Source organism: Gallinula chloropus, assembly GCF_964237585.1.
Source record: "Gallinula chloropus genome assembly, chromosome: 5".
Taxonomy (NCBI): Eukaryota; Metazoa; Chordata; class Aves; order Gruiformes; family Rallidae; genus Gallinula; species Gallinula chloropus.
The window spans coordinates 45,701,924-45,728,328 of record NC_140090.1 but is presented as its reverse complement, the minus strand read 5'-3'; the positions used below and the strand labels follow the sequence as shown (position 1 = coordinate 45,728,328).

Below are 26,405 nucleotides of genomic sequence, written 5' to 3'. Positions count from 1 at the left end.
TCAGCCTCTGTATCTGATACACTAAACTCTCTTATCCCATGTTCTGGGGTGTCCAAAATCTTGTTCTAACTCTTCTGAGTCATCCATAGTTAGAACCAAATGGAGGAAAAAATATCTTAGAGAGAGAATATGGTGCTAAAATACATCAAAATACCATATCGTAGTATCTATGATAGGAAGATGCAAATGCTGTATCATGCCTATGGCCTGAAACGTCTGCCACCACCCTGGAGCAGTGGCATATTATGCTCCATGCCTTTATTCTGAACCAAGGAAACAGCTGTTGTTCACCCCTCAGTGAAGACCACTTTTTACAGCTTCATGTGGGTGAAAGCCATTATTTTAAGAAAACCACCTGTACTTATCACACAGGGTTTTGTCCAGCCACAAGAAACTCCAAGCATGGGTGCTGTGGTACAGTACCTCATCCTCTCTCTGTTGGATGGGATTGTCTCATTATCCTTCTTCCAGTAAAATATGGGGGGTGGCATCCCCACAACTCTGCACTCTAATCTGACGGGGTACCCTTCAGGAACACCGCAGTTCTGAAGCTTCTCCAAGAACATCGGGGCTTTTTTTACTTCCTTTGCTGGAAAAAAAAGAAAAAGAATTATTGAAGGACAGATATTTTGTTCTGGTTTTTTCACTTTGAACAATATGGAAGCACATGATCAAAAATTATTCTTGTATTGTTTTAAACAGGTTGTAAATTTTTAGTTGGAAATTAGAAAGGAAGTGAAATGCCATGGCATAGCCTCTGTAAGGGAAGATGAAGAAAACTGTAAGCAGGACTGATGTACAGAAAAGAGTGTGTGTGTCTAACATACTATCATTGAAGGAAATTAATGCCAGAGGTAAGGGTTTCAATAGCTCACACCTCGTAAGGCTTTATTAAAGAAAACATTCCGATTTGTAGTTTTATTCTATTTAAAGCCTTTTTAAACCAATAAAATTGGGACTGATATCTGGGATACCTCAATATATAGTATGAATTCAAGCCCTAAGCTGCTTCTGGGGAGAAAATGAAGAATGTCATCTTGCCAAGACAAATGAGGTGAAGTGACGATGAGACAGAATTCCTGTGGCCCTCTATTAATAAACAGGAGTGCACCTATCAGCTGAGCAGCGGGCCCCTTGCCCTCCATCACGTAACCTTTTATAGCTGTTGAACTCTCCTACTGTCAGTGGCTTAACTATTTAGTTATACTTGTCTGTAGGGAGACTAAGGTGCTTTTGAAGAAGTGCATACAAACAGCTACAGCACTGTGACTCATTCTCCCATGATGCTTACCCACAACAGTGAGCTCCAGGCTAAACGAGTTTTGTCCTGTTTTATTAGTGGCAAGGCAAGTATAAGTTCCGGCATCGTTTTGTGAGAGCGGATCGATCAGCAAAGAGTGAACTCCATTCTCTCTGACCAGCATCTTGTGGGTGCCATCTGGTAGCACAGGTTTGCTGTTCAGAAGCCACGTCAGGTCTGGAGTTGGTAACCCACTCACCTAGCAGACAGTGAAACAGTTATAGACAAATGTCCAAACTGACACATCGATTTAAGTAGATTCATAGGCAAGCCTTCCTTCAGATACCATCTGAATGATGTCAGAATCTAGAACAGAAAGTTTTTACTTTTTGTTTTTAATTTCTCAGCTTCTGATTTTTGCTGATTAGTTCCAAAAGGGAGAAAACCAGAAACCAAACAAGCAGCAAAATCCCAAGAGAAACAAATACATCAACTGCCTGCATTTGTCCTAGAACGGAAGAAACTTACTTATCAGATTACAAAAGACTCCTAGCAAAAGGAAACTTCTGCTAGTTTCCTTTTTTCCAGTCCTATACAAATGACTGTGTGTTTTGTAAAACTTCATGAAGAATGAGATAGTTCCTTGTAGCTGTTAAACTTACATGCTTTACAACACTTTAGATCATAGAATCATAGGGGTTGGAAGGGACCTCGAGAGATCGTCAGGTCCAACCATCATCAGGTCCATCTTTAATCTTTTAAAGAAAGATTATTAGACTGTATTATGCTCTTAAGAATCTTCCTAATAGATCAAAATCCTTACTCATGTCTAAAGTATTGCTCTCCAAACAATATTCTACAAACCAAAGAGGGAAGTGGAACTAGCCTGAACGAGGACTGCTGTCTTCCAGGTCTGTGCAATACCAGACATGTTTTAAGGCTTCACAAGCTCTGCCAGGATAGTAGAGCTAAGAATAACCAGATTCTTTGGCATGCTCCCAAGTAAACTTTACATTGTAAATTAAGTAGTCATGAACCTTGTTCATCTTCAGGGCATTAACTTTTGCTTCAGAGCTTCCACGCTCCTCAGGGTAGGAAACATTCTGGAGCATGTGAGAGGTCAGTGTCAGCACTGCCACCTTTGCTGTGGTACTGGGATGTAGAGGGACCGCCAAAATATGTTGTACCAGATGAGTTTCTTAAAGCTGTTCAATAACAGGATGTTCACTGTGTGTACTCTGACAACTCTCTCATGTGAAGTTTTGAATCTGTAAATGGGGATGTTTCTGCATCGGTGCATGCTGGGGAAGCATAAAATGAACTGGGCTCTGTTCCCTCTTTCAGGGAGCATTAATCTTCAGTAATTCAGTCCAATACAATGTGAATGTTTGTTTGAACAGAAGACAACATGCTGAATCCTCTCTTTCTCACAGTTTTGTGCTATTCTAGAACATGTTCAAGAATCTGATTATGGAGCAGAAGGGCATGTCATTCCCAGATGAACTTCTACAGTTAGGACTGGTAAAGGACACAGTGAACATACCTACTCATCTGAACAACCTTGTAAGTGACAAGGGCTTGCATTTCCTGTATTCTCCATTCCATGTAGCATGTGTTGAAAAGGGATCCTCTGAATCAGCTCAGATTGAACAGCAAGCGTTCACGCATGCAATGAGGAACATGAAAACACCTAGCAGTGCATGTACAGAGGTAGGGCAAGTGAGAATGAACAGAGGAAATACCTTACAATCCAACCTACAAAGTCGGCCTTCGTGTGCTACCATGTCACCTGGAGCCTGTAGAAAGTATGGCCTGAAAAAGCGTTCTTGAACTGCCTCTTTGTCTCCTTCTGGCACCCGGGGCCGTGTTCTGCAACATAAGAACTGCATGTCTATGTTTGGAATGCAAACTTTTTTTTTCCTAATGCTTAAAAAAAGGAAGAAATTATGGAAAGGGATGAACAGATAGCTTGAGTTAGGTAAAAAGTCAGAGAGAAATGGACTGATGGTAATTTAATACTCCCATATTTTCCACTTAGAAAGATTATCAAATTAACTCTATTGTGTAGTGTCATTGGATTCCTTTGCTTCTTTTTGCTTTTTTGGCTGAAGTTTACGTTGCTAATCCGTCCCTTGCCTTTAACTCCACTGCACCAGGTAACTGAAACAATACTTTGTGCTTTATCTTCCCTGTATTTGAAGACAACCTTCAAATATTTTACATTCTGGAAGTGACCTGCTGGGAGGGAACTGCTGCTGTTATTTTCATTTTATGGCTGACTGATGTGCAGAGCACATTGAAGTACAGTAGCTGGTTATTTTGAATGCTTTCAGCAAGAAGCATAAAGAGGGTCTGAGGGACTTGTCTTTCCCTTTACCTGTGAGGCTGAATTGTCGATAGTCGGCCCCGAACAGGGATACTTTGAACCATCAGGTGGCCTGAACAACTGATTCTCCCCTGCAAATCAGAAGGGAAACAGAATTAATAGCTCGTTCATACCTCATTTCATTTTAAAGTATAAATATTTAACATCTACAAAGCACTAGTGTTTTTTTTTTTTTTTTTTATAAAGTAACTGAACTATAGTGTAAACACTACTTTTTCAAAGCAAATGCTGTTAGCATGCAGGGGAGCACAGTTGAGGAAGGGGTTTCTTTGTGTGCTTCTTGGGCTCTTCAAGGCCGGGGCTATGAGTGTAGCAGTGGTCCTGTGGAAATCAGCTCAAGTATGTCTGACCCTGCTTGTTCCTCCTGCCACTGTATCTCCACAGGCACTGTCTGACAGTACGTCTCTACTAGCCTAGTTGTGTGGGCACATGGAACCCGCAGAGGAGTTGTGCCGAAATATAATTTGGAGGAAAGGAAAAACTGACACTGGAAGAAGTTGCCTGACCTTCTTCCTTGTACTGCTCAATAATCATCTGAAAGCAGCACACAGGGTGAAGAGGAACAACATTAGAGGACAAGACTATTTGCAGTCCATGACTTTGCATCCTAGATAAACAGTTGTGTTTGGTAACGCTTCCAAATTTGATGTAACTTTTTGTTTCCACTTGCTCTGTTCTTTCTGGTATGCCTGAAATACCACATCTGCCTTGTCACCGCCTCTCTAAAGGTATCTATCAGCAACAGGGGTGGGGTCAGAAGATAGAGCAGGAGTTAGAAAATGTACTTAATGATTGTGACTGGGATGTGTGAGCACAGGGGAGTAGTTTTATATTTCTGGTTTCCTCTTTTATCCTCTGAAGCATCTGATTCTTGATAGAGTCACTGCTCGATGTCAGACTGGGTGGCCCAGTCTTCCTATTAACCTATATTAGAAAAGGATGAAACAAGCATTTTTGTAGAGGGAAATAAACCACCTTACTTGTGGGTTTGCAGCCATAATCGTATAATTGCCGTCATCGTCACTAGTAGAAGTTTCAATATGTAAAGAACACGTTCCATCTTCTTCTCTGCTCATTTTGAAATGCGCGTTTTTCTTTGAAATCTGCTTGCCATCCTTGAACCAGTATACCTGTAGTGATCAGACCCCACCCCAGTGACTTAACACTTGGTCTGCAGTGGAATAGTGACTATAAAAAAATGTAGGTAAGAACATGACACACGTTACCCGATTGTTAGTTAAACAATTTTAGGATAAACAATTTTAGGAACTGCAGTTCAGTTATAATATGCAATAGAATGGATCCAGATGGAATTCAGGAAGCTCTTCATCTGCTTTACACAGGTGGGCCTCTCAGGTTCTTTTTTCTTGGCTATAGACATATTACTGGCTATCTCAGATCAGTTCTCATCTTTCTGAGAAGTTCATGTGTTGGGCGTTTACAAAGTTCTGTTTCTCTTGGATTCAGGTGGCTGTGAGGCACCCTGTGAGATCATAGAATCATAGAATCATAGGGGTTGGAAGGGACCTCGAGAGATCATCGGGTCCAACCCCCCTGCCAAAGCAGCTCCCTAGCTCATATTGCACAGATAGGTGTCCAGATGGCTCTTGAATATCTCCAGAGAAGGAGACTCCACCACCTCCCTGGGCAGCCTGTCCCAGTGCTCTGTCACCCTTACTGTGAAAAAGTTCCCCCTGCATGCCATACTTCAGATATTTATAAATATTAATAAGGTCCCCCCTTAGTCTTCTTTTCTCTAGGCTGAACAGCCCCAGCTCACTCAGCCTTTCCTCATAGGGGAGATGCTCCAGGCCCTTAATCATCTTTGTAGCCCTTCTCTGGACTCTCTCCAGGAGATCCCTGTCTTTTTTATACCAGGGAGCCCAGAAGTGGACACAATACTCCAGGTGGGGCCTGACCAGGGCAGAGTAGAGGGGGAGGATCACCTCCTTTGACCTGCTGGACACACTCCTCCTGATACACCCCAGGATCCCATTGGCTCTCTTAGCCACCAGGGCACACTGCTGGCTCATGGCCAACCTGTCATCCACCAGGACCCCCAGGTCCTTCTCCTCAGAGCTCTTCTCCAGCAGGTCATCCCCCAGCCTGTACTGATACAAGTGGTTATTCCTTCCCAGGTGCAAGACTCTACACTTGCTTCTGTTGAATCTCATCTGGTTTCTCCCTGCTCAGCTTTCCAGTCTGTCCAGGTCTCACTGAATGGCAGCGCAGTGTTCCTGTGTGTCAGCCACTCCTCCCAGCTCTGTATCATCAGCGTACTTGCTGAGGGTGGATGCAATTCCCTCATCTAGGTTGTCAATGAAGATATTAAACAGGACTGGACCCAACACCGAGCCCTGGGGAACACCGCTAGTCACAGGTATCCAGCCAGACTCTGCTCCACTGATCACCACCCTCTGAGCTCGGTCCAACAGGCAATGCTCAACCCACCTCACTGTCCACTTATCTATCCCATGCTCTCTCAGCTTTGCTATCAGGATGTCATGGAAGACAGTACTGAAAGCCTTGCTGAAGTCAAGGTAGATGACATCCACTGCTCTCCCTCCATCCACCCAGCCAGGGATGAGAGCATAGAAGGCTATGAGATTGGTCGAGCATGATCTCCCCTTAGTGAATCCATGCTGACTACTCCACATGACCTTCTTCTCTTCCAACTGCTTGGAGATGGCATCCAGAACAAGCTGTTCCATCACCTTTCCAAGTACAGAAGTGAAGCTACCTGGCCTATAGTTTCTGGGATCTTGCCCTTTTTAAAGACCGGAGTCACTTTGGTTATCCTCCAGTCTCCAGGCACTTCTCCTGTTCTCCAAGGCCTGTCAAAGATGATAGAGAGCGGCTCTGCAATCACTGCCGCCAGCTCCCTCAGCACACGTGGATGCATCCCATCCAGGCCCATGGATTTATGTGTGTTAATCTCTTTGAGATGCTCCTGGACCACCCCCACCTCAACCAGAGGGAAGCTCTTAATTTCCCAAACTCTATTACTTTCTTCCAGTGTCTGTGGGTCCTGAGGGGCCTTTGAAGTGAAGACCGAAGCAAAGATGGCATTCAGTATCTCCACCTTCTCAGCATCCCCCGTTACCAGGACACCCTCCTCGTTCAGCAAGGGACCCACATTATCCCTGGTCATCCTCTTACTATTCACATATCTAAAAAACCCCTTTTTATTATCCTTTATGTCCCTTGCTAGTTTCAATTCCAGGTTGGCTTTAGCCTTCCTAGTCGTATTGCTACAGGCCCTGACAACATTCCTATATTCTTCCCAGGTGCTGAGACCCTTTTTCCACAATTCCTAGACCTTCTGCTTCCCTTTGAGTTTACTCATGAGCTCCCTGCTCATCCACGCAGGTCTTCTGCCTCTCTTTCCCATTTCTTGCTCAAAGGGATGCACCAGTCCTGGGCTTGGAAGAAGTGCTGTTTAAATGCTACCCAGCTCTCACAGGCTCCCTTACCTTCTAACAGTGTAGCCCATGGGATAGCTCCTATTGGGTTGCAGAAGAGATCAAAGTTTGCTCTTCTGAAATTCAGGGTAGCTATCCTACTTTTTGGCTTGCTTCTTCCACTCAGGATCTTGAACTCGACCATTTCATGGTTACTTTGTCCCAAGCTGCCCCCAACCTTCACTTCCCCAACGAGTCCCTCCTTGTTGGTAAAAACAAGGTCCTGTACCCGCCCTCCCCTTGTAGGTTCCTGCACCATCTGTAGCAGGAAATTGTCTTCTACACACTGCAGAAATTGTCTAGACTGCATACGACAGGCCCTGTTGCTTGCCCAGCAAATATCTGGGTAATTGAAGTCCCCCATAAGGACCAGCGCATGGGATCTCGAGGCTACTTCTAGCTGCTTGTAGAATGCACTATCAACTCGCTCCTCCTGATCAGGGGGCCTGTAGTACACACCCACAACAGTGTCACTCACACTTGCCTGCCCCTTGATTCTTACCCACAAGCACTCAACTGATGGATCATCCTTCCCCAGGTGGAGCTCAATACATTCTAGCTGCTCTCTTACATAAAGAGCAACTCCTCCACCTCGCCGCCCTAGCCTATCTTATCTAAAAAGCACGTAGCCATCCATGACAGCGTGCCAGTCACCCAGGCTGTCCCAGCACGTCTCTGTGATTGCAGTGAGATCGTGGCCCTGCGACCGCACAAAGATCTCTAACTCTTCCTGCTTATTGCCCATGCTACGCACATTCATATATAGGCACTTTAGAAGGGCAGCAGATGCAGGTCACAGGGAGATTTCTGACAGGGGATGGGCAATGGTGGCTCCACTGAGGAGTCCTCAGGGCAATCCACAGTATTTTCCCTACTATCATGTGAACCAACATCCCCAAGTCCATCCCTGTGCCGTTGGCATTTACCTTCTTCCGCCATCAACACTCGTCGTGTCTCCCGAAACACTTGCCTGACCCCAGCAGCCTTCGTGGTACCCCCTTCCTCCTTCCTAACTAGTTCAAAGCTCGCTCAATGAGCCCTGCCATCTCCTTGGCAAGGATCCGCTTTCCCCTTGGGGACAGGTGAGCCCCATCAACAGTCATCATGCCAGGAGCTGAGTACACCATCCCTTGCTCAAAACACCCAAAGTTCCTATGCCAGCACCAGCCTTTCAGCCACTAGTCCAACTCCTGGGTTCTCCTAACCTGCTCCAAACCCATCATCCCACTAACAGGGATAGAGGAAAATATTATTTGAGCTCCCCCTCCCTCAACAAAGCGCCCTAGGTTCTGGAATTCTCTTTTGATAGCTCACAGGCTACACTTTGTGATTGCATCACTGCCTGCTTGAACCATCAATAATGGGTAGTAGTCAGAGGATCTCACCAGCCCTGGGAGCCTTCTGGTGATGTCTCTGACCCAGGCTCCAGGGAGGCAGCACACCTCCCTGCGTGTAGGGTCAGGTCTATATATGGGGCCCTCCATCCCTCTGAGGAGGGAATCACCTACCACAACTACCCTTCTCTCTTGCCTAACAGGGGCAGTCTCGAGGTATGTGGTCAATGGCCTCACTTTAGGCGCCTGCTTCCTTTGAGGCAGAGGGGCTGCATTCGTCTCCTCACTTACCTCCTCCTCAACTATCAGGACCCCAAACCTATTGCTTAGGGAAACCTGGGGGACCGGGGTAGGCAGGCAGGTGAGCTGGGACTGTCTTGCAGCCCTCCTCAGGGTTCAGGTCGCTCCCTTCTGGCTGACCAGGACAGGGCAGTGGGACCGTCATCAGTTGCGGGGTGTCTTCCTGGCACACTTCCCTCTGGGATGCCAGGGAGCTACTCCACCAGTCAGTCTCCCGCTCACAGTCCCTAATGCTCCTCAGTCTCTCCACCTCTTCTTTGAGCTCTGCCCCCATGCTAAGCAGATCTTCCACCTGCTCACACCTCACACAGGTGGAATTGCCGCCACCATCCACCAGCAGGAGCAGGCTCAGGCACTCCCTGCAGCCAGAGACTTGCACAGCCTCACTCCTGGACAAGCCCTCGGTCTGGGTCTCCATGCTCTTAGTGGGGCAAGCCCTCTGTCTGCTGGAGACCACATGCCTGGGCAGGCCCTTGGTCTGGGAAATACATCAGGCCTGATAGATGCTCAGGAGCAAATATTATAATTTAGAAAACAGGGCAGTCAGGAGGAAGTAATTTGTTGTAGAGCTGTGTTCTCAGGAGTCAGGCTTTCCAGAGGGATGTGTAAGAAATAGCAGGTAGTTGACTTTTATTCCTTTACCGCTAGCAGTGAGAATGACCTACCTTGGGAACAGGTATTCCAACTATTTTGCAAGTGAATGTGACAGGAGATCCTTCCATTACCCGAAAATGCTTCAGTCTCTTATCAAAGATGGGTGCTATGTATTTGCCTGTAGGGATTTCCTCGTGGTGGACTTCATCATCTGATTCATCCACAGGGGTACGTTCAAGGCGAAATTCTATCTCGTTCATCAGCCTCTGCTCAAAGCTTGAAATCCTGTACTCCTGCAGAGCGAGAGAGGCACGGGCCTGAACCAGGCGAGTCCTGTTCTGTGCTACTTGCAGTCGCGTGCGCTTTTGGACTCAAGCTAAAATGAGCCACAATAACAAAGCCTATGGAAACCAGGGTACAGTGAAGCACCCTGGCTGTGGTTTGCAGGAAGATTCTCCCTGCATCTCAAGTCTGCAGAATGCAACTGTAAATAATGCTGAGTTTTTTCAAAGGCAGGTAAAACATCAAAGATGTAATTCCTCTAAGTCCCTCTGAAAAATCTGTGCTCTTGCACACTGTTGATCAAAAAAGATCATTAAAATGTACCGATCTTTGGGATTTTATTTTCAAATATTAGACATGTGCTAATTACAGAAATGAATACTGCTCTGCATTTCAAATCAGAATTAAATAAGGAAAACTGTGCCTACTGAAAGAGAGAACTAGGAAGGAAGTAAAACTTTTTCAGAGTAACGTACCTTCAGGTTAAAACTTGACTGGATCTCTGGCTGCCATAACCAAGGAAGCAAAACAGCCCGGTTTAATCCTCAGAGGACTAAACGGATGCTGCAGGCAAACCAGTACATTCTTACATAAATGACCATTTCCAGATAGTTTGAGGTGATTATGAGCCTCCTCCTAATCCCTTGAAGTCAATTAGAAACATCTTGCTAATTAGCTGTTACAGGGAAGTTTTGAGGAGCCAGTGGTCTGAAACTTGGGGTTGAGAGGACAAAAACATGACAGCTGTGAAGCTGAGTAAAAAACAGTGGGAAACTGCCGTAGTGGAATAAACACCCTGGTAATATCTCATTTTGGTACTGTAATGGCAGGTGTATATTGGTCTTTTAATCCTCTTTTTACTTCATTCCACACCTCCCTGCTCCACACAGCTCTGGAGTAGCGCTGATAATTATGAGCAGTTCAGAGGGAGCTTTGGTTGAGGGTTTCCCCTTCAAGACACCTTCCCGACCTGTAACACTCTCCCTCCGTTCTGCCAGGGACAGTCTGCTCTCTGATACTCGTTTCCAATGCACCACTGTCACTGCAGCTTTGCCAAGCAGGAGCTTTTGAGTTTGCAGGTCTGCAAAGGGATGCCTCAGCGGGTGGGAGCCAGCCACTAGATGGTATCATTCACTTTTTAGTTGGCTTGCTTTGCTTTGTGGGCTGGCCAACAGCTGGCCATCACCAACAAAGCTTTCCTGAAGTTTCATCTTTTTGAGCTTTTCTTCTTTCATGCAGCGTGTCTCCACAAATGACTTTACTAGATCAAATCCTAATCGCAGTTAAACCAGATTCTCTGATTTCTGACCAACCAAAGTTGTTGTTTGTCCATTTAGTTGGTGGGACCTGGTTACAGTGTTCTAAGGGAAAGTTAAGCAGTCAGTCTTCTACCCCTTGGTACTGTGAGTTTTAGAAAGGAAGAATCAAGTAAAAATCGGGGAAGGACCACTATGTTCTAAGAAGCAGCTGTGTCACCCAAATGTACTGCAGTCTAGAGTCCCTCCTAAATTAAGGAACTCAAACCTAAATACTTTGTTGAAGAAGGTATTTGGTGTTTTGTTTTCCTTCACATTGTTTTTGAGAGCTTTTGGTAGTTTCCTTCATGTTGTTTAGGTAGTTCTTGGCAGCAGAGAGCGAAATCTGCTGCCAAAAAAAAAAAAAAATTGACCTACCAAGAAGGTAGGTAATCCTGCCCTGAGTGTCTGAATTTTCTAGTAGGACCTGAAGATGCCTATGTAGTTGTTCTAAGAAAGAAATTGTTTTCAGGGACTTCACATGCTGTGTGGCCCTTGGAAATGCAGAGTCTAATTAAGGACCAATTAAGATAGGGGTAATCTGTTTCCCTCCTTCCCTTTCTATCTTCTAACAATGTGCCATGTAAGTAAAGGTTGTATAGCAGGCATGATACAGAGAGTCTCATTTCTGCCTGCTTAAACATGTTACTGCTTATTGTGTAATGAGCCTCTCAAAAATCATGTAGTTGTTTCTAGATGTTGTTTATACACTGTTTTGCACGCATGTTTCTCATTTATCATTTGAAACCATTTGGTCTGTGTGATCTGGAAGCCAACAGGCTAGTTATTTACTGCCTGTGAACCTTACCAACAGTTAACACTATTCTTCTATGGCAGTACGTAAATACGGTTGGATACAGTCTTCAACTGTTTCATTAGACCTACAGAGTGTGAATGTGATGACTTTTTTTTCAGAATGATGTAACTAATCCCTAGATTAATTTTTTTTTTTAGTTAAATTCTATTGAACTGTGTCAAAAGCAAGTTTTGGAAATGAAAATTGCTAACAACAACAATAATGTTTCCAATGGAAAAGGCAGTATGGTACTTTTCATACATCCTCAACTGTATAGGTGAAGATTGGAGAATTGTTGCTTGGTCCCTGAAGTGAGCTTTTCATCATATGATGTTCTAGTGATGTTCTAGTGATGGGATGTAGTGGGGCTGGGAAGGCACTACCTAAGTTAACATTGCTGTGAAAATTGTAACACCAATATACATAGACTGAAGGCATTATACCAAATTTCTTAGAAGGAACAGGAATCTCTGAAATAAATTGAAGTGCACTGTTATATAGAGAATATAATCTTGGAGTTTTTTGCTTGTTTGATAGGTTTTCTTCTAAAACTAGCAAGAACTGGAGTTGTTAATATTGCTTTCTGAAGATCTGTTTTTATCACATAAGACATAAAACTATTTGTGAATGTGATTACATCAGTGGAGTAGGGCAAAGTGGTTGAGGTTCAGACAAGTATTTCGTAAAGTGTCACATAAGGAACCAGTCAGGGAACCAGTCAGGGTGATCACTGGGTACAATGTTAAAATTAGGCTGCAGTTCAGCATACTGGAGAGGCTAAGGGAAAGAGTACAAAGGTTGAAGCTCTAGTTTTGGGTGAAAAATGTAGGGTTCCACCTGCTTTCTGTCAGCTTTCCTGGAGCATGAAATTTTTGCAGACATACTTGTCTAACATAGTAGCCAGAGATTTAAAATTGTGCTGTCTCCCAGCTAGAAAACTATAAAATTCAAACTCCTATCTAGAGATGTGAATGTTCTGTACAAAATATTATATATATTAAAATTGTATATAATTACCTATATGTATATATGCTGAGTAGGCTTCAACTTTTGAAACCTGGATGTTTCACTTACATGCATTAGCATAAGGGGAGCGGACAGTAGCGGCTGCGTTAGTATCGGCAGGGTATAAGTAGAGGGAGAAAGGACTGTTAAAAGTGACCAGAGGAAAGCCAGGAGATGGGGCTGGTGAATGTGCCTTAAGCAGTTCTGTACTATTTTTCTCTTGTCACCAGTAGCACCTTGCAATGAGCTACACAGAGATCTGATTTGACAACGTAGTTGTACCGGTTTACTTGCCAGCTTGTGCTCTGAGCAGCATTCATTGCTTCCCTCCCTGCTCATACTCAGATGCTCCCCCACGTCCCTCCCGCCATCACTGGCGGTCATCTGATCCCATGGTGACCTGTTCTGCAGGAGCCAGCTGGAAGAAAGTTAACTCAAAAGGAGTGAAAAAAGGTCAGAGAAGCGCTAGTGGGAATTTGGGGCAGGTGGAGAAGCGAAATGCAGCTTCCCTTCTGGGTAGTTGCTAGCCTTTGCACTGCTCTGCCTTGGCAATTCTGTTATAGGGTACTGCTGGATGGTTGTAATTTGACCAGTATGACAAACAAACTCTGCTTTCTATGCAGGTCTTGTTGAAGGTAGAGATTCATGTTATTTTATCTCAGTGATTGATTTGGTTGGCCTCATCATCATGATTTTTTAAACACTGGACAGCAAGGCACCCTTCAGGGCAGGGCTGTTAACTGCGTTTTGCATATGAGAAATTGAGGCCTAAAGAAGATCAGCAACCTGTTCAGGTAACACAGTAAGTCTATAGCCAGCTCATGTTCTCCAAGATCTTGAGTCAAGTAATCTTGCTCCTGGGCCATTATGCTACCTGTGAACCTTCTTGGCAAAAAGGGGAATTGTGCACTGTGGTAATTCCTGGATATTTTTAAGCACCTTTGCCTGATTCTAAAATCCTGTATCTGTTGAAGTTAAAACCCATCTTGCTCTTGACTTTAGCAGGATTCAGATCTTAGTGCAAATGCATGCTTGCAGCTAGTAGAAGCTTGTAGCATCAAAATATTCTGAAGTTAGCATTGTAACCTGTGGAAATTACCACAAATATAAAGGCTAGAAGAACTTTATTTGAATGTTGCTTCTCATATCCTGTATAAAAACATATTTCTGTTTGCTACTAATTGCCAGCTCCAGACAAATTTCCCAATTTAATTCCAGTTTTGTGACTTTTACTAGACTGGCTTTTTGGTAGAGTTACTGTAAATCCAGTAAGCAGTTTATCTAAGAAACTGGAATATATTGCATCTCAGTGTCTGTTTCCAAGCTGTAACACTCCTTGGCTTCAGTGTCAAATCTAGGCTGTTCTGACTGAAATCCTCTGTTACATTTGGATTCTGTCTCTCCTCATCTCCTTCTCTCTTTCAGCAGTGAGAATCAAAGCCCAACAGATCCAATGTGCAAGCTTTTCTTCACAGGGACATATCACTGAACATCATGCTCTCTGAACGTAATCATGAACCCATGATGAGTTTAGCAAGTCATCTGTGACACACAGTTGGACAGTTTAAAAAAAATACATTTCAGCTCAAAGTGGCAAGAGGAAAACAGAAAACAAATGAGGTTTGCATCTCCAACTCCCACAGACTTATCAGCTGGAGTGAGTGGCTTAGGAGTGCATGTTAAATCATGAGGAGCACCGCTTCTGTTTCCTAGGTAATGAGTTCTGCAAGCCAGGATCCTTACTAGGACAACCTGTCTGTACTTTGTTGTTGACCGTATCTCAATCTTGAGAAGACAGCTACAAGTGGTTGTTCTAATGTTCATTCCCATGATCATTGGGATTTTATACATATTAATGTCAAAATCAGATAATTTGTCTTGGTCAGGTTCTTAAATCACTTCTCATTTCTAGTATAGAGCAAACAAGATTCTGTGAGGACTCCTTGGGATTTAATTCCCATCCTTGGTCCAAAATTATCTGCATTTGCTGACCTTGGGGAGTAATGTGAAGCTTGGTTTTGAGCAAAATTTTTAGTGCTCTGGGGAACAGAGTTCTTGGTGATTCTTATGACCTTTCTGAGGCTTACTGCTTAGTATGGGAACTGCGAGGAGATGATTCTGTTTGATCAGTGTTGAGGTCTTTGCGGTGATGTGGCCTGTGTGACGAATTGGGTTCTGCATATGGCTTTACTGGCTGTGGTTTTTAATGATTGAAAAGCTTTTGGACAAACCCTGCATCTATTCTTTCTTATCCAGTATCCCTAGCAGAAGGAAAGAATATTCATGTGAGGGCTGTGCATGATTTTCTAAACAGCTGTAGCTTTACTCTTTGTCCTAAAAATAAGGCAGTGGCCATGTTGCTATCTGGATCTCACATAAAACCCGTCCAACCAGCAATGGCACATAATATTTTTCATAGTAAATGACATGGATATGTGAGTGAGCAAAGTTTGCTGTTCTTATAACCAAGAGTTATAAACCAGACCCATGTACTTAACTCGCCTTTCCTTTATTAGTGCACAGTTAATTCCTTCATTACTGTACAGGATTTTCAGTTTTAATTACCTAATTTTTCTATTTTATATGTTTTGTATAGCAAAGTTTTGAGGAGATAATATTAACTTCTAAGCTTGACCTGCAAAGCTGAATTTCCTCTATTTATAGGCCCATTGGTGAAGCCTGTAGATGTTTTTGAACACCAGGTTAAAAGAATCAGTTTGCTTTACACATTGCCTGGTTTGTTTTTTTTACATTTGCCAAAATCCCTCCAAAGTCTCTGTCTGCCCTTTCCTCCCCACACTTCTTTTTATTTCTACATGACATATTCTCACTGACCATTACTGAGATATTTTACCTGCAAGGGAAAGGCTCAGTGGACTAGACCGCCAGATTTTGGGAAGCAGAGATAACACTGGCTGTGCTCTCCTTTCATCAGATGGTGCAGTAGCCAAGACACTCCCTGAGGTTATGAACTTTGGACGCTTTGTCTCACAGGATTTCAAATTCATTCTCCAAGAGGAAGCTCTGAGGTCCATGCTAATTAAACATTTTGGGGGTGGAGGTGAGTGAACAGGGAAGTCCTTTGTCCTTCTTGTCCTCTTTCCCTTTGCAGCAATACTGAAACATCCGCTATGGCAAGGGACAAGAATCCAGGTGTTTGTCCTAGTTCCTAGGCAGAAGAGTGACTCTGTCTCTCTCAGCCTGTGTCTGTTCATTTTCTCCAACACAAACTGGAAGAGCGGATCATAGCAGCCTCCTCAAACAACCCTGTTAAGCTGAAATGTTCCCTGAAATGTCTTGCTAAAGGAGGGCCTGTTCTACACTGCCCAAAATCTTAAAGTGAGCTGGAGAAGGTGAAAGAAAGGCCCAGGTGTCCTGCTAAGGGAGCTGTTCAGAAAAGTGGAATTTCCAGGTTTTTATCCTGCTGATAAAATGATGCTTCGTCATTTGTGCAACCTGGAGCAGCACCAACAGTACATGTACTCACTGGCAAGGAGTTAGGCTGTCCTTTACTGGAGTTAGGAGTTCAACTGGCCAAGGAAGAAACTGAGGTAAGTCTGCTAGATCCTGGGATTTGCCCTAACCTCTTCCTGCAATTGCCTAAAGGTAATCCTCATTTAGTGTGTCTTCTGTTAGAAAGAACTGAGCAAATCTGACTGAGGGCTTTTGGTATAACTGAACCTCTTTATTTTCACTTCTCCTAGTTGTGATGAAATTTCACCATGCAATATAGTGTACCATCATCTGCACAGATGGCAGGTATGGTGTTTTTTTCTGGTGAAAATGACAGCTTGTTTGTGCATGTACTTAATCAAATTTGCAGCTAGAATGTTAGCAAAATCATGCTTGTATTTGTGTTAGCACTGCATGATTATCGTAGCTGTAGAAGACAGGAGACTAATCTGCTCTGTCTCGTGCAACATCAGCAAAATTACCAACTATGTTCTGATGCTGGATTTCTTTATTGTTGTTGATGAATGATGTCCTGGGCGAAACAGAAGGAGTACATCTGGATTATTAGATACCATGCTGAGTGCATAATGCTGACACTTTGGAAAATACTGACTTGTAAGCTAAACAGTTTTCATATGGAAGTCAATGATAGATAATAAATAGAACACCAGGATGTAAATCATTCATGTTCATTACTGCACTTCATATAGTAATAAAAGACAATAGTGGTACTTTAAGAAGCAGACTTGTCATCTGCAGCTTTCATTCTGGATGATCCCTACATGCTCCATGGATACTATAAATGAGGCTAAATACTGCTGTTGAAATACGAGGTTACAGTGCAATTCTCTAAATATAAATATGCTACAGAACATATTTTATGAGAAGAAATTTTAAAAATAGCATTCAGAAAATACAAGGAAGCCAACACTTTAAGATTCTTATTGGATGCTGTGCTCCATTCACTATGCAGAGATCTCTCATACAGAGGAGGGTTGCATTTGCATTTGTGTGAACGTGAATTAGAAGTCTTTCCCTACCATTACAATGATCAATTTAATGCATGTGTGCTGTATGTAAAATGAAAATGTCTCCTTTTCAATTCTATGTTAAGTAGAAAAGGAAAAAAGGGGACAAAATCTATGGGTGTGAATCCAGTACTCCAACATATTATTCTCATGATGTTGATTGTTCTATAAATGGCAAAGCAATAGGAATTTTGGAAAATACTATGCATCCTCTCATGTCTAAATAATCACTGCTTTCACTGAGGAGAAAACTTAGACTTGAATTTGCTGGAGCCAGTCTGAGCAGTGATTTTCCTTGATGTGGAAGAATAAAATCAGAAGTGATTAAAGGTAAGAACTGAGGGGAAACTGAGGGAATTTTTATTGAGCAATCCTAAAATTGTTGTTTTCTAGTTAGTTACCTTTGGCATACTAATTACCCTAACAGTCAGACATGTGCCAGCTTTGAAGTTTTTCAGTGCTTTGGGGACTGGGGAATCAAGATTTTGATTTGCTCTCCTACGGAATGGCAAATAAATGTATAAATAGCTTTTGCTGTCAGCAGATAACTTTGACACTGGTAGTGATCATTGTTTCTAAAGGGGTTATCATGCAGTTAACTCGAAAGACTGATTGGTATTTCACAGTAGCTCTCTAAATAATTTGTCTTACTGCCATAGCAAGCACAAATTGTGACACTTGTGATTCATCCGCAAAACCTACCGCTTGCCAGTTGTTTTACTCAAAGTGCTTTGGCAGCGTGTTCTGTCAGAGAGAAAGGTCAACAGCAAAATTAAAAAGAAACAGGGATTACGCCGCAGTTGTCCACAGAGGGTAATTTGCTCCAGAGGCTCCATAGCTTTTTTTTGCTTATCTAAGGGCTAACAGACGTTGTGAAAATTTCCCTTGTTGACGACAGATCAGGGTGAACCATTATTTGCTGCGTTAAGCCTGAGCTGGTGGAATAGCTATGGAGGGCTCTACGGCCAAGGTGAGAGTGGCAAGATCCCACAGGCAGAACAGCTCTCAGCAGTCCTTAGTGTGACCTACTGTTACTCCAGGGTGGCTGAACATGATCTGCAGCTATTTAGACCTTGAAGTATTATTTCAGGTTTTATTTATTCTTTAGTTTCAAAGACACTGCCCAGATCCAATGGATTTACTGATTCTGGTTAAGAACGAACTGGAAGTTCCCTGAATTTTGTAAAATGCTTGTTATTTTGCTAAACTATAACAGTGGTAGTCAGTAACAGCTACGAAAACATTTGCTCAGTTCCTAATAGGTCCCTGTCACTCCATGTAAATCAGGAGATATCAAACAATCTCCTGATTAATTTATGCTAGAAAATTAATGCTAGAATCTGAACACTGCATTTTAGTTCAACTAAGCAAAACCAGAACTCTTTTCTTAAACAGTTTGATTACTTAATTTGTGTTAAAAATACAGTGTAGGCATGCAGTCAATTGAGCAATTCATAAAGTGAGAAAATGAAATCTCATTTACAAGTGCTTCCATGAAAAGAAAAGTTTTACCTTCTTAGCAGCCTCTAAAAAAGACGACTAGAAATTCAAAATGCTCATTCCCCTCATACTTCCTATTTAAAACTCCAGTTTGCTATTCCAAACCAGTACTTAACCACAAAAGCTTACCCTGAGGAGTAGCGTAGCGGCTCAATCACACAAATACCTTTTGTTGGGAAAGTCGTAATACTTATCTTGTTCGTGAGTGACATTGATTTTAATAACACTCAATTTTCTTACCTGCTGACTACTTTGCTGATTACCATCCTCTCTGAAATGCACTCTTCTTTCCAGGTCCTTTACAAGCGCAGCTTTATTTTCCCGAATTGAGTCATCTGTTGCTAATTGCAGAGGCTTCAGGTTTTTCTTTGTTAATCCCTGGGTCGGGCTATTAAAAGAAAATTCTGATACTAATATGCAGCAACCAGTTTATTTTTTTTTTATTGTCATCTGTATGATATGATGTTAGGCTTCAGTTGGAACCTATTTTTTATTCCCGTAGAGGCCAAAGCACAATACAGGAGTTTATTTTTGGGTACTGTTTTAATGGTGTGTCCCATTCACATGCCACTGGGAAGTAAGGACACTCATCATAAAGAGAAGAAGCATTATAATACTACAGTAAGCATCTGAGTTCCATTTATGTTTATCCTGGAGCAGAGATGTCTCAGTGGATGTTCTGAGAAATGTGTATAGCTGTTGCTGTAGGTTTACAATTTGTACATCTTACTGTATCACGCAATAATTAAAAAGCTAGTATGATTTCTCATTGATCTTTACCTCACATCTTAGTCATCATTTACTCTGTCTGTGAACTTTCACGATTTTTATTTCACTCTCCCTTTTATGAATATAAATAGTTGTTATTATTTTTCTTTGATAGATGTAGTCTATTTTAGTAGGTTTGAAAAATAGCTAAATTCTTAAATAAGTCTGCCAGGAGACTCTGTGAGTGCACCACTGAAGTGAGCAGCAGCACACTACTAGAGCATGCAACATTCTAGTGGTTTACCAGGAGTTGGCATCTTAATAATGAGGTCTGGGTAAAAGGCATAGCTGATGATTGCTGTGCAAGATACCTTCCTTTTATTGTTCTGCAGACATGGTGATGTCTCCTTGCTTTTTAACCAGAAATATTGTAAACTGATAATGCCAGAAAAAGGAAGCTGAAATTTCAGTATGAACAGATTAGGAAATCTGGGAGTAGCAGTGCAATAATGGTTTGAAGGCAGGATTTCTTGGCACAGAGTAGTGAATCTTCTCTAGACAGGGATACTTTTTCCTATTTTTATTACAGTTTGGATGGTGTAGTATCAGCAGGATAGTTAGGAGATTGTGACTTATTGATCGCTATCGCTACCTTGAAGTGTGATCGCAATCACACCCCTGCTATTGGTATAAAGGGGGAAAAACCTTAATTTGTGAGGAATTTGGAGTCCTATGGATGAGGAGTTATATCAGCCTACCGGTGCTATTCATGCTGACACGGGGTTCCCATAGTCCAAAAAAGGGATATTAATTTCAACTTAATTAGTAAAGAAGGAACTTTTTAAGGCCACAATCTTTCCTGAATATCATCATACTTATCTGCATGTATGGTGGTAACCATTCTGCCATAAAATATTTATGTGCAAACCATTAACTCTCCTGACATTTTCTGGGGCACTTTAAATCTAGAAAGTATTGCAACCAGAAAAATACCTTGACATATGTTATTTCTTAGATTTGCCTGGACTAAGAAATAAGTTACATTATGAGGTACCTTTTATAACTTTACTTGTTGCTTACAATAGGTAAGCATGTTTTTATAGCTCATATAGGTAAATGGTCTTAGAGTGACTTATCTGGCAAGTTCATGAAATCTCTTTTCTCCCACTGTTACAGTCTTAAGAATCACAGAGTCCCCAAATTCTTGTCTGTATCTGTTTATAAAGTCACATTTCTCAGTGTTGAATTCATCTTACCTTTGATGTATCATCTTACAGAAGCTACTACCTGTTCCTTTTTTAACTGAAAGTAAAGGTTAGATGAAATGACCAGTAAACATGAATAGCTCGCTTCCTATTCTATCAATGACCTGTGTTTCAGTGAACTCCTCACTGAACCCTTGAACAGAAATAGATCTCAGGTTTTGTTATGAATATTTTTTTTCCTGCTTTGGTACACATGGTTCATGCTACTTACGTGGCTGGTGTACTTCTGGGCAGCCCCATAGCGTTGGTTGATGGCGCAGTAGGAAGTGAAGGAAGAACAGCGCTAAGGAAAGCTACCGGATTCTGAATCCATCCAGTTGGGGAGATAGGAGCAGGAGTCACACTCTGGGGCTGGACCTGCTTTACACTGGATGTAGAAAGTGTTAATGGAGGCACCATGGATTCCTTAGGGCTCGGTAGAGACTGTTCGTTTTTGCTTGTAAACCCTCCTGAAGATCTTGATTGTGCAGGCGGGGGATTTGCTTTGAAATTTTCTTTGTTATTTGTTCTTGGAGTTCCTTGAGGGACATTGCTAAATGCTGTGGCTGAGGAGCTAGAAGAGGAGCTGGTGGGCGATGTGGTTTGTGGTGATAGGAACTGCTTGGGTCGGCTATAGCTGAATGCTTGGGAACCAGAGGCTTTGCTTTGTTTGTACATAGTTGAGGTGGACTGTTGATAGAGTGAAGTAGCAGAATTCAATACAGCTGTGTTGAATGACAGCTCTCTTGTATATGTCTGATGCACCTGCTGTTGTTCAAGCAAGACCTGGTTGTGGAGCTGTTTTAACTGGGTCTGATCACTGCATATAAAACAAAGATGGGCAAAATTGGTCACAGGCTCTGAATGTGCTGGCTGACTACATTTCCACATGTGAATTAATAGAGAAAAATTCTGTGTCCTGTGATACCATAAGAATAAGGGGAAACTGCTACATGACATTTTGTCTAACATTATGAGGACAGTGTAGTAACAGTGTGCTGCTAAACTTTTCCTTCTTCCCCCCTCCTTTGCCAGGGGCACAAAAGCTTTTGATCTGACAGTTGTTTGACTGAAGATGATTATTACATTTTAAAACTTGAAATGTATAAATACAAGTATAAATATAAATCTTACTTGAAGATATTTAAGGGATCATGAAATTCTGTTCTTCAGCACCTTAGTACGTCTCTGCTTGTGTAACTAAGAGTAGGATTTGTTTTATCGGATTTTAAATGAGCGTTTGTAAGTCACATTGCAATTATAAGGCTCCTGTTAAAGTGGGTTCTGAAACCAGCCTTTTGGCTAATAAGTCTTTGTGACGGTCCACAAAAGGGGTATTGCCAGTATGGTGTCAGTGGTGCTGACAGGCAGGAGCACATCATTCAGATAGGACTTGCATTTCATGCAGTTGCCGTTTCCTAGATGCTATCTGCTGTATATGTCTTCAGGGCATTTTACTTTGCAATTAAGGACAATTTTTTTGCCTTGTCAAGTGGTTTATTTAGTTATTATGAATATGAAAATGGAGCATATGGAAACCAGGCTAACTTTTCCCTTTCCAAAAATGACATAGAGGATGTGGAAAATGATCACATAATAAATTGTCAAGTGTTAAATAACTATTGTTAAAAAGTAAAAACTGTAGAAGTAGAGACCAACCACAAGTGGTGCTGACAACCACATACATGAAGTCAGCAGAACTTCATTTCATTTAAAAGAATTGTTATTTCTGTAAGGCTCTAAACAAGAATCACATTAAAGGTAGATAAAGACAGTAATTTCAAGCTTTCAAAACAGAGACTGTTAGAGTTGGAAATTCTGCAATCCTGATTTTTGTCCTTCATATATGCTTTTGCATAATAATGCACTAGTTTGTTATATTTTTTGAGTGTGTATGCTTGGAGAAATTCTACTTTATGCAACCATTGGGCAACTCAGTTACTGCTTGTGTTCCCCTCTTAAAAACATTAGAGCCCTGGTGGTAAATAGGGCTGTGAATATGGACTTAATACATAAAAAAAAACCCCAAAATCACTGTACCAGGCTCTTCTTTTGATACATGCTATGCAAGTTCTGTCTTCTTACTTGTAATGTTTATGCTATGAAATCACATCCCGTTTAAGATTACCAGTTAATTACTTTCTGAAGTCCTTCCTGAGCCGTCAGTTGAAGTTTCTGCCTGTTTAAGAAATGAAATTAAGGACTCTCCATGCTTTTTGTTAAACTGGATTTGGAAGATTTTGAAACTGCTGGAAAGAGATTTCTTAATAAACTGCAGTTTATTCCATGAATTTCCAAAATTGTCCTCTAAGAAAACTACACTTCTTAAAATTTCTCCTTGAGCTCGCAGTGCACTGATCACACAGGTACTTTTTAGTTCAGGTGGTTTTGCAGTATCAAACATCTCCAAGTATTTAATCTGTTTTAGGAAGAGATTACTTTTGTGAGACATAAAATCATAAGGCATGGCCTTTGGGACTATGGTTGCTAGCTAGTTGCTAGTTGCCTGTAACATGTGTAGGACTGAATATGTCTGGTTTTGGCAAATTTGCATACTCAGAAATGAGCGAGATACATTTTAAGAACCTGCTTTATTTTGCCTGCATAAAAGCAGTGTTGCACATCTTTTGTTTGCAGCAGAAAGCACTGTGGAATTAAATAAAACCTCAAAGGAAAAACATTTTCTTTTTAAATTTGGAGAACGATTTTCCCAAGAGAGATTATACCAAAAGCCATCTAGCTCTGTAGAGTATGTTTCCTAGGAGTACAGTTAATTTAGCCCGGTGACAGTGATACTGACTCTTTTTGTTCTGTCTTTGAGGTTTTTGCTCTCGTGTCCTGGTGCACCTTAAAATCACTTTTACTTACAGCTTTGGTTTAGCCAGTACTGGAGGGGGTTCCTTGGATGGCGATGTCGGCTCTGGTATTTTCATCGGCTGTCCATTTATCGTCTCTTGGAAATAGTTGGGTCTGATTTGGTGAGTAGCGCCAGGTCCATCCTCTGATGATGATTCACTTCCTTTATCGTCTTCAGGCAGCTTGAAGTGCACACGGAGACCTATCTTGGAACTTGATCTGGGTTCATTGTGGTTCACAAGAACACCTTCAAGTTTGGGTTTGGGGGTTTGATTAACTGCATGATGGGTAGGGGTATGTGTGGGAGGTTGATGTTCAGCAGCGAGTGAGTTCATGGAGCCCATTGTGTGAAGGGCAGCAGCGTTACTACTGTCTTCAGATGCTGAAATACCAAATATGAAAATTTTGGTGACATGTAAATACCATAAATTACAGTGAAATGAAATGACAAAAGTTACAATTGGAAAAACTTGTTCTGATGTCCTTCCAGCTGTTGGACTAGGTTGTTTGACCTCGTTCGTTTAACAACAAATTCCCTTAATAAAGGACCTGCTGGAGAAGAGCTCTATGGAGAAGGACCTGTGGGTCCTGGTGGATGACAGGTTGGCTATGAGCCAGCAGTGTGCCCTGCTGGCTAAGAGAGCCAATGGGATCCTGGGGTGTATCAGGAGGAGTGTGTCCAGCAGGTCTGAGGAGGTGATCCTCCCCCTCTGCTCTGCCCTGGTCAGGCCCCACCTGGAGTGTTGTGTCCACTTCTGGGCTCCCTGATATAAAAAGGACAGGGATCTCCTGGAGAGAGTCCAGAGGAGGGCTATGAAGATGATTAAGGTCCTGGAGAGGCCTATGAGGAGAGGCTGAATAAGCTGGGGCTGTTCAGTCTTGAGAAAAGAAGACTAAGGGGGTATCTAATTAATGTCTATAAGTATCTTAAGCATGGAATGCAGGGGGAATTAGCCAGCCCCTTTTCAGTGGTCTGTGGAGACAGGACAAGGGGCAATGGCTGCAAGTTGGAGCACAGGAAGTTTCGCACCAACATGCGGAAGAACTTCTTCACAGTGAGGGTGACAGAGCCCTGGGACAGGCTGCCCAGGGAGGTGGTGGAGTCTCCATCTCTGGAGATATTCAAGACCCATCTGGACACCTATCTGTGCAATATGAGCTAGGGAGCTGCTTTGGCAGGGGGTTGGACCCGATGATCTCTCGAGGTCCCTTCCAACCCCTATGATTCTGTGATTCTGTGATTCTGTAAAAGTGGGGGGAGAAGAGCCACAGTTCTACTTCAGAGATCCAACAGTGGTCTTCAGTCATGTTCCCCATGAATTCCACCAGCATCTTCAAATGACAAACTTGCTTTTCAGAGAGTTCTCGTAACTTTTAAGTTATGAAGAACTCTGCTAGAACTTGAGCTGCATTGGAGCCAACTGCGCACTGTGCTTTTATGTCCTGTGCTTTGCTCACCTAACTGCTTAGTGCCTTGGCAGCATAAATCACAGAGGCAGGACGAAATAATCTGTACTGAGGTTTCCTCCTTTGGGCTCTGCACCAAAGGGTTATTGGAACAACAAACCAGATAGTCCACAGAGATTCCAAAAGTGGCTGGTGCCCAATTCTTGAGGTCAGCAAGGGTTGCGTTTTTGGAAGGGCTCTGTGGGATTCATTCCCTAACGTTCCCTGTCCCTTTACATTTTTAACAGGGGACAGACACTTCAAACAAATGTAGCAATCTCTGTGTTCAATGAGCAGCCTGGATTGTACAGTGCAACAGCCTACTCTGCTTGTATTTACTAGCAAGCAAAGGACTGAAACAAAATCTTACCTTTGACACTTAGATGAGCGATACTAGATACTGTGCCATATTTGTTGCTTGCAGTACAGGTGAAACTGCCAGAATCTTCCGAAAATACTTCAGCAATAACAAGAGTACAGATTTCCTCTGCAAATTTTCAGAGCAGTATTATTGCTTGAAGTGAACATGCATCGAACAAACACACAGAGCCTTGACTGCCCACGGGGACATTTCCTTAAGGTTTTCCACCTTGCTCAGTTTGATTTTAGTTTCATCAGCCTTATCAATTTTGGCAGCCTTTGTGTGCAGCAGCTGTTATCAGCATTGTCTGCAGCAACTGGTACCCTCTGTGCTTCAGCATGCCCAATGGAAGTGAAGAACAGCTGTTAGCAGTGTTTGGAAAACATTAGAAAATGTTTTCCTGATCACATGACTTTCTCTCTGAAGAAATTAAAATTTAACTCGGAGGTAGATAGTGTACTCTGTAATTATAACTAGTTGTAATTACAACTAATCTATGTATTTTTATCTCTTTGCAGATTGAATAATTAGTTCTAATTAACTGGATCCAGTTAGTTCTAGTGGAGTCACAGTAAGGTGAAGAAATACAAAACACTTACGTACAGGCTTGCTTTTTCCACAAGTACCAGCGCAGGTCTGCACATAAGAGGGGATTGTGCTAATTGTGCTTATGGCAAGGTGCCTTTTCGCTTCTTTATGAAGAAGACTAATGGGCACCAAATATATGATGGCAAACTTGTACTAGAAAAAATTAATTTCCTTCTGGAAAAATTGACCTGGGATTCTGGCATTCCTTTCTGACCAGTATCTGACATGTCCAGGCAGCAGTACCAGCTAATAAACACCTGTGGTGATGGGGTTTGAAATCTTTGGCCAGGTAGCTGGGATGGGGAGGGGGAAATCTAAAGCATATTGAAATGTGGGGTGACTATTTTGTTCCCATCTTTCCTAAAACTTTCCCAAAATGCTATGGGATTAATATTTCATGGATATTTCCATAGAAGATCATACCATGTGAAACTTGACTGTTTCCTGTCATTACTGAGGAAAATCTAGTAGCAACAAAGAGATTATTTGCTAACAACTATAGGAGAATAATAGTACCAGGATTATAGA

At 42.3% G+C, this 26,405-nt stretch overlaps 1 protein-coding gene across 1 annotated transcript in view; it reads right to left on the bottom strand.

The window, feature by feature from the left end:
* Positions 1-26,405, bottom strand: part of MYPN (myopalladin) — a gene marked incomplete at its 5' end in the record, with an annotated part of 52,878 nt that overhangs the window by 8,656 nt on the left and 17,817 nt on the right. Inside the window, 10 exons of the mRNA XM_084265476.1 lie at positions 424-589; positions 1,292-1,499; positions 2,983-3,109; positions 3,618-3,697; positions 4,607-4,756; positions 9,387-9,608; positions 18,915-19,062; positions 20,859-21,446; positions 23,495-23,864; positions 25,299-25,415. Of these exons, the coding sequence (XP_084121602.1) occupies positions 424-589; positions 1,292-1,499; positions 2,983-3,109; positions 3,618-3,697; positions 4,607-4,756; positions 9,387-9,608; positions 18,915-19,062; positions 20,859-21,446; positions 23,495-23,864; positions 25,299-25,415 (2,176 nt within the window). The remainder of the gene's footprint in view (positions 1-423; positions 590-1,291; positions 1,500-2,982; positions 3,110-3,617; positions 3,698-4,606; positions 4,757-9,386; positions 9,609-18,914; positions 19,063-20,858; positions 21,447-23,494; positions 23,865-25,298; positions 25,416-26,405) is intronic.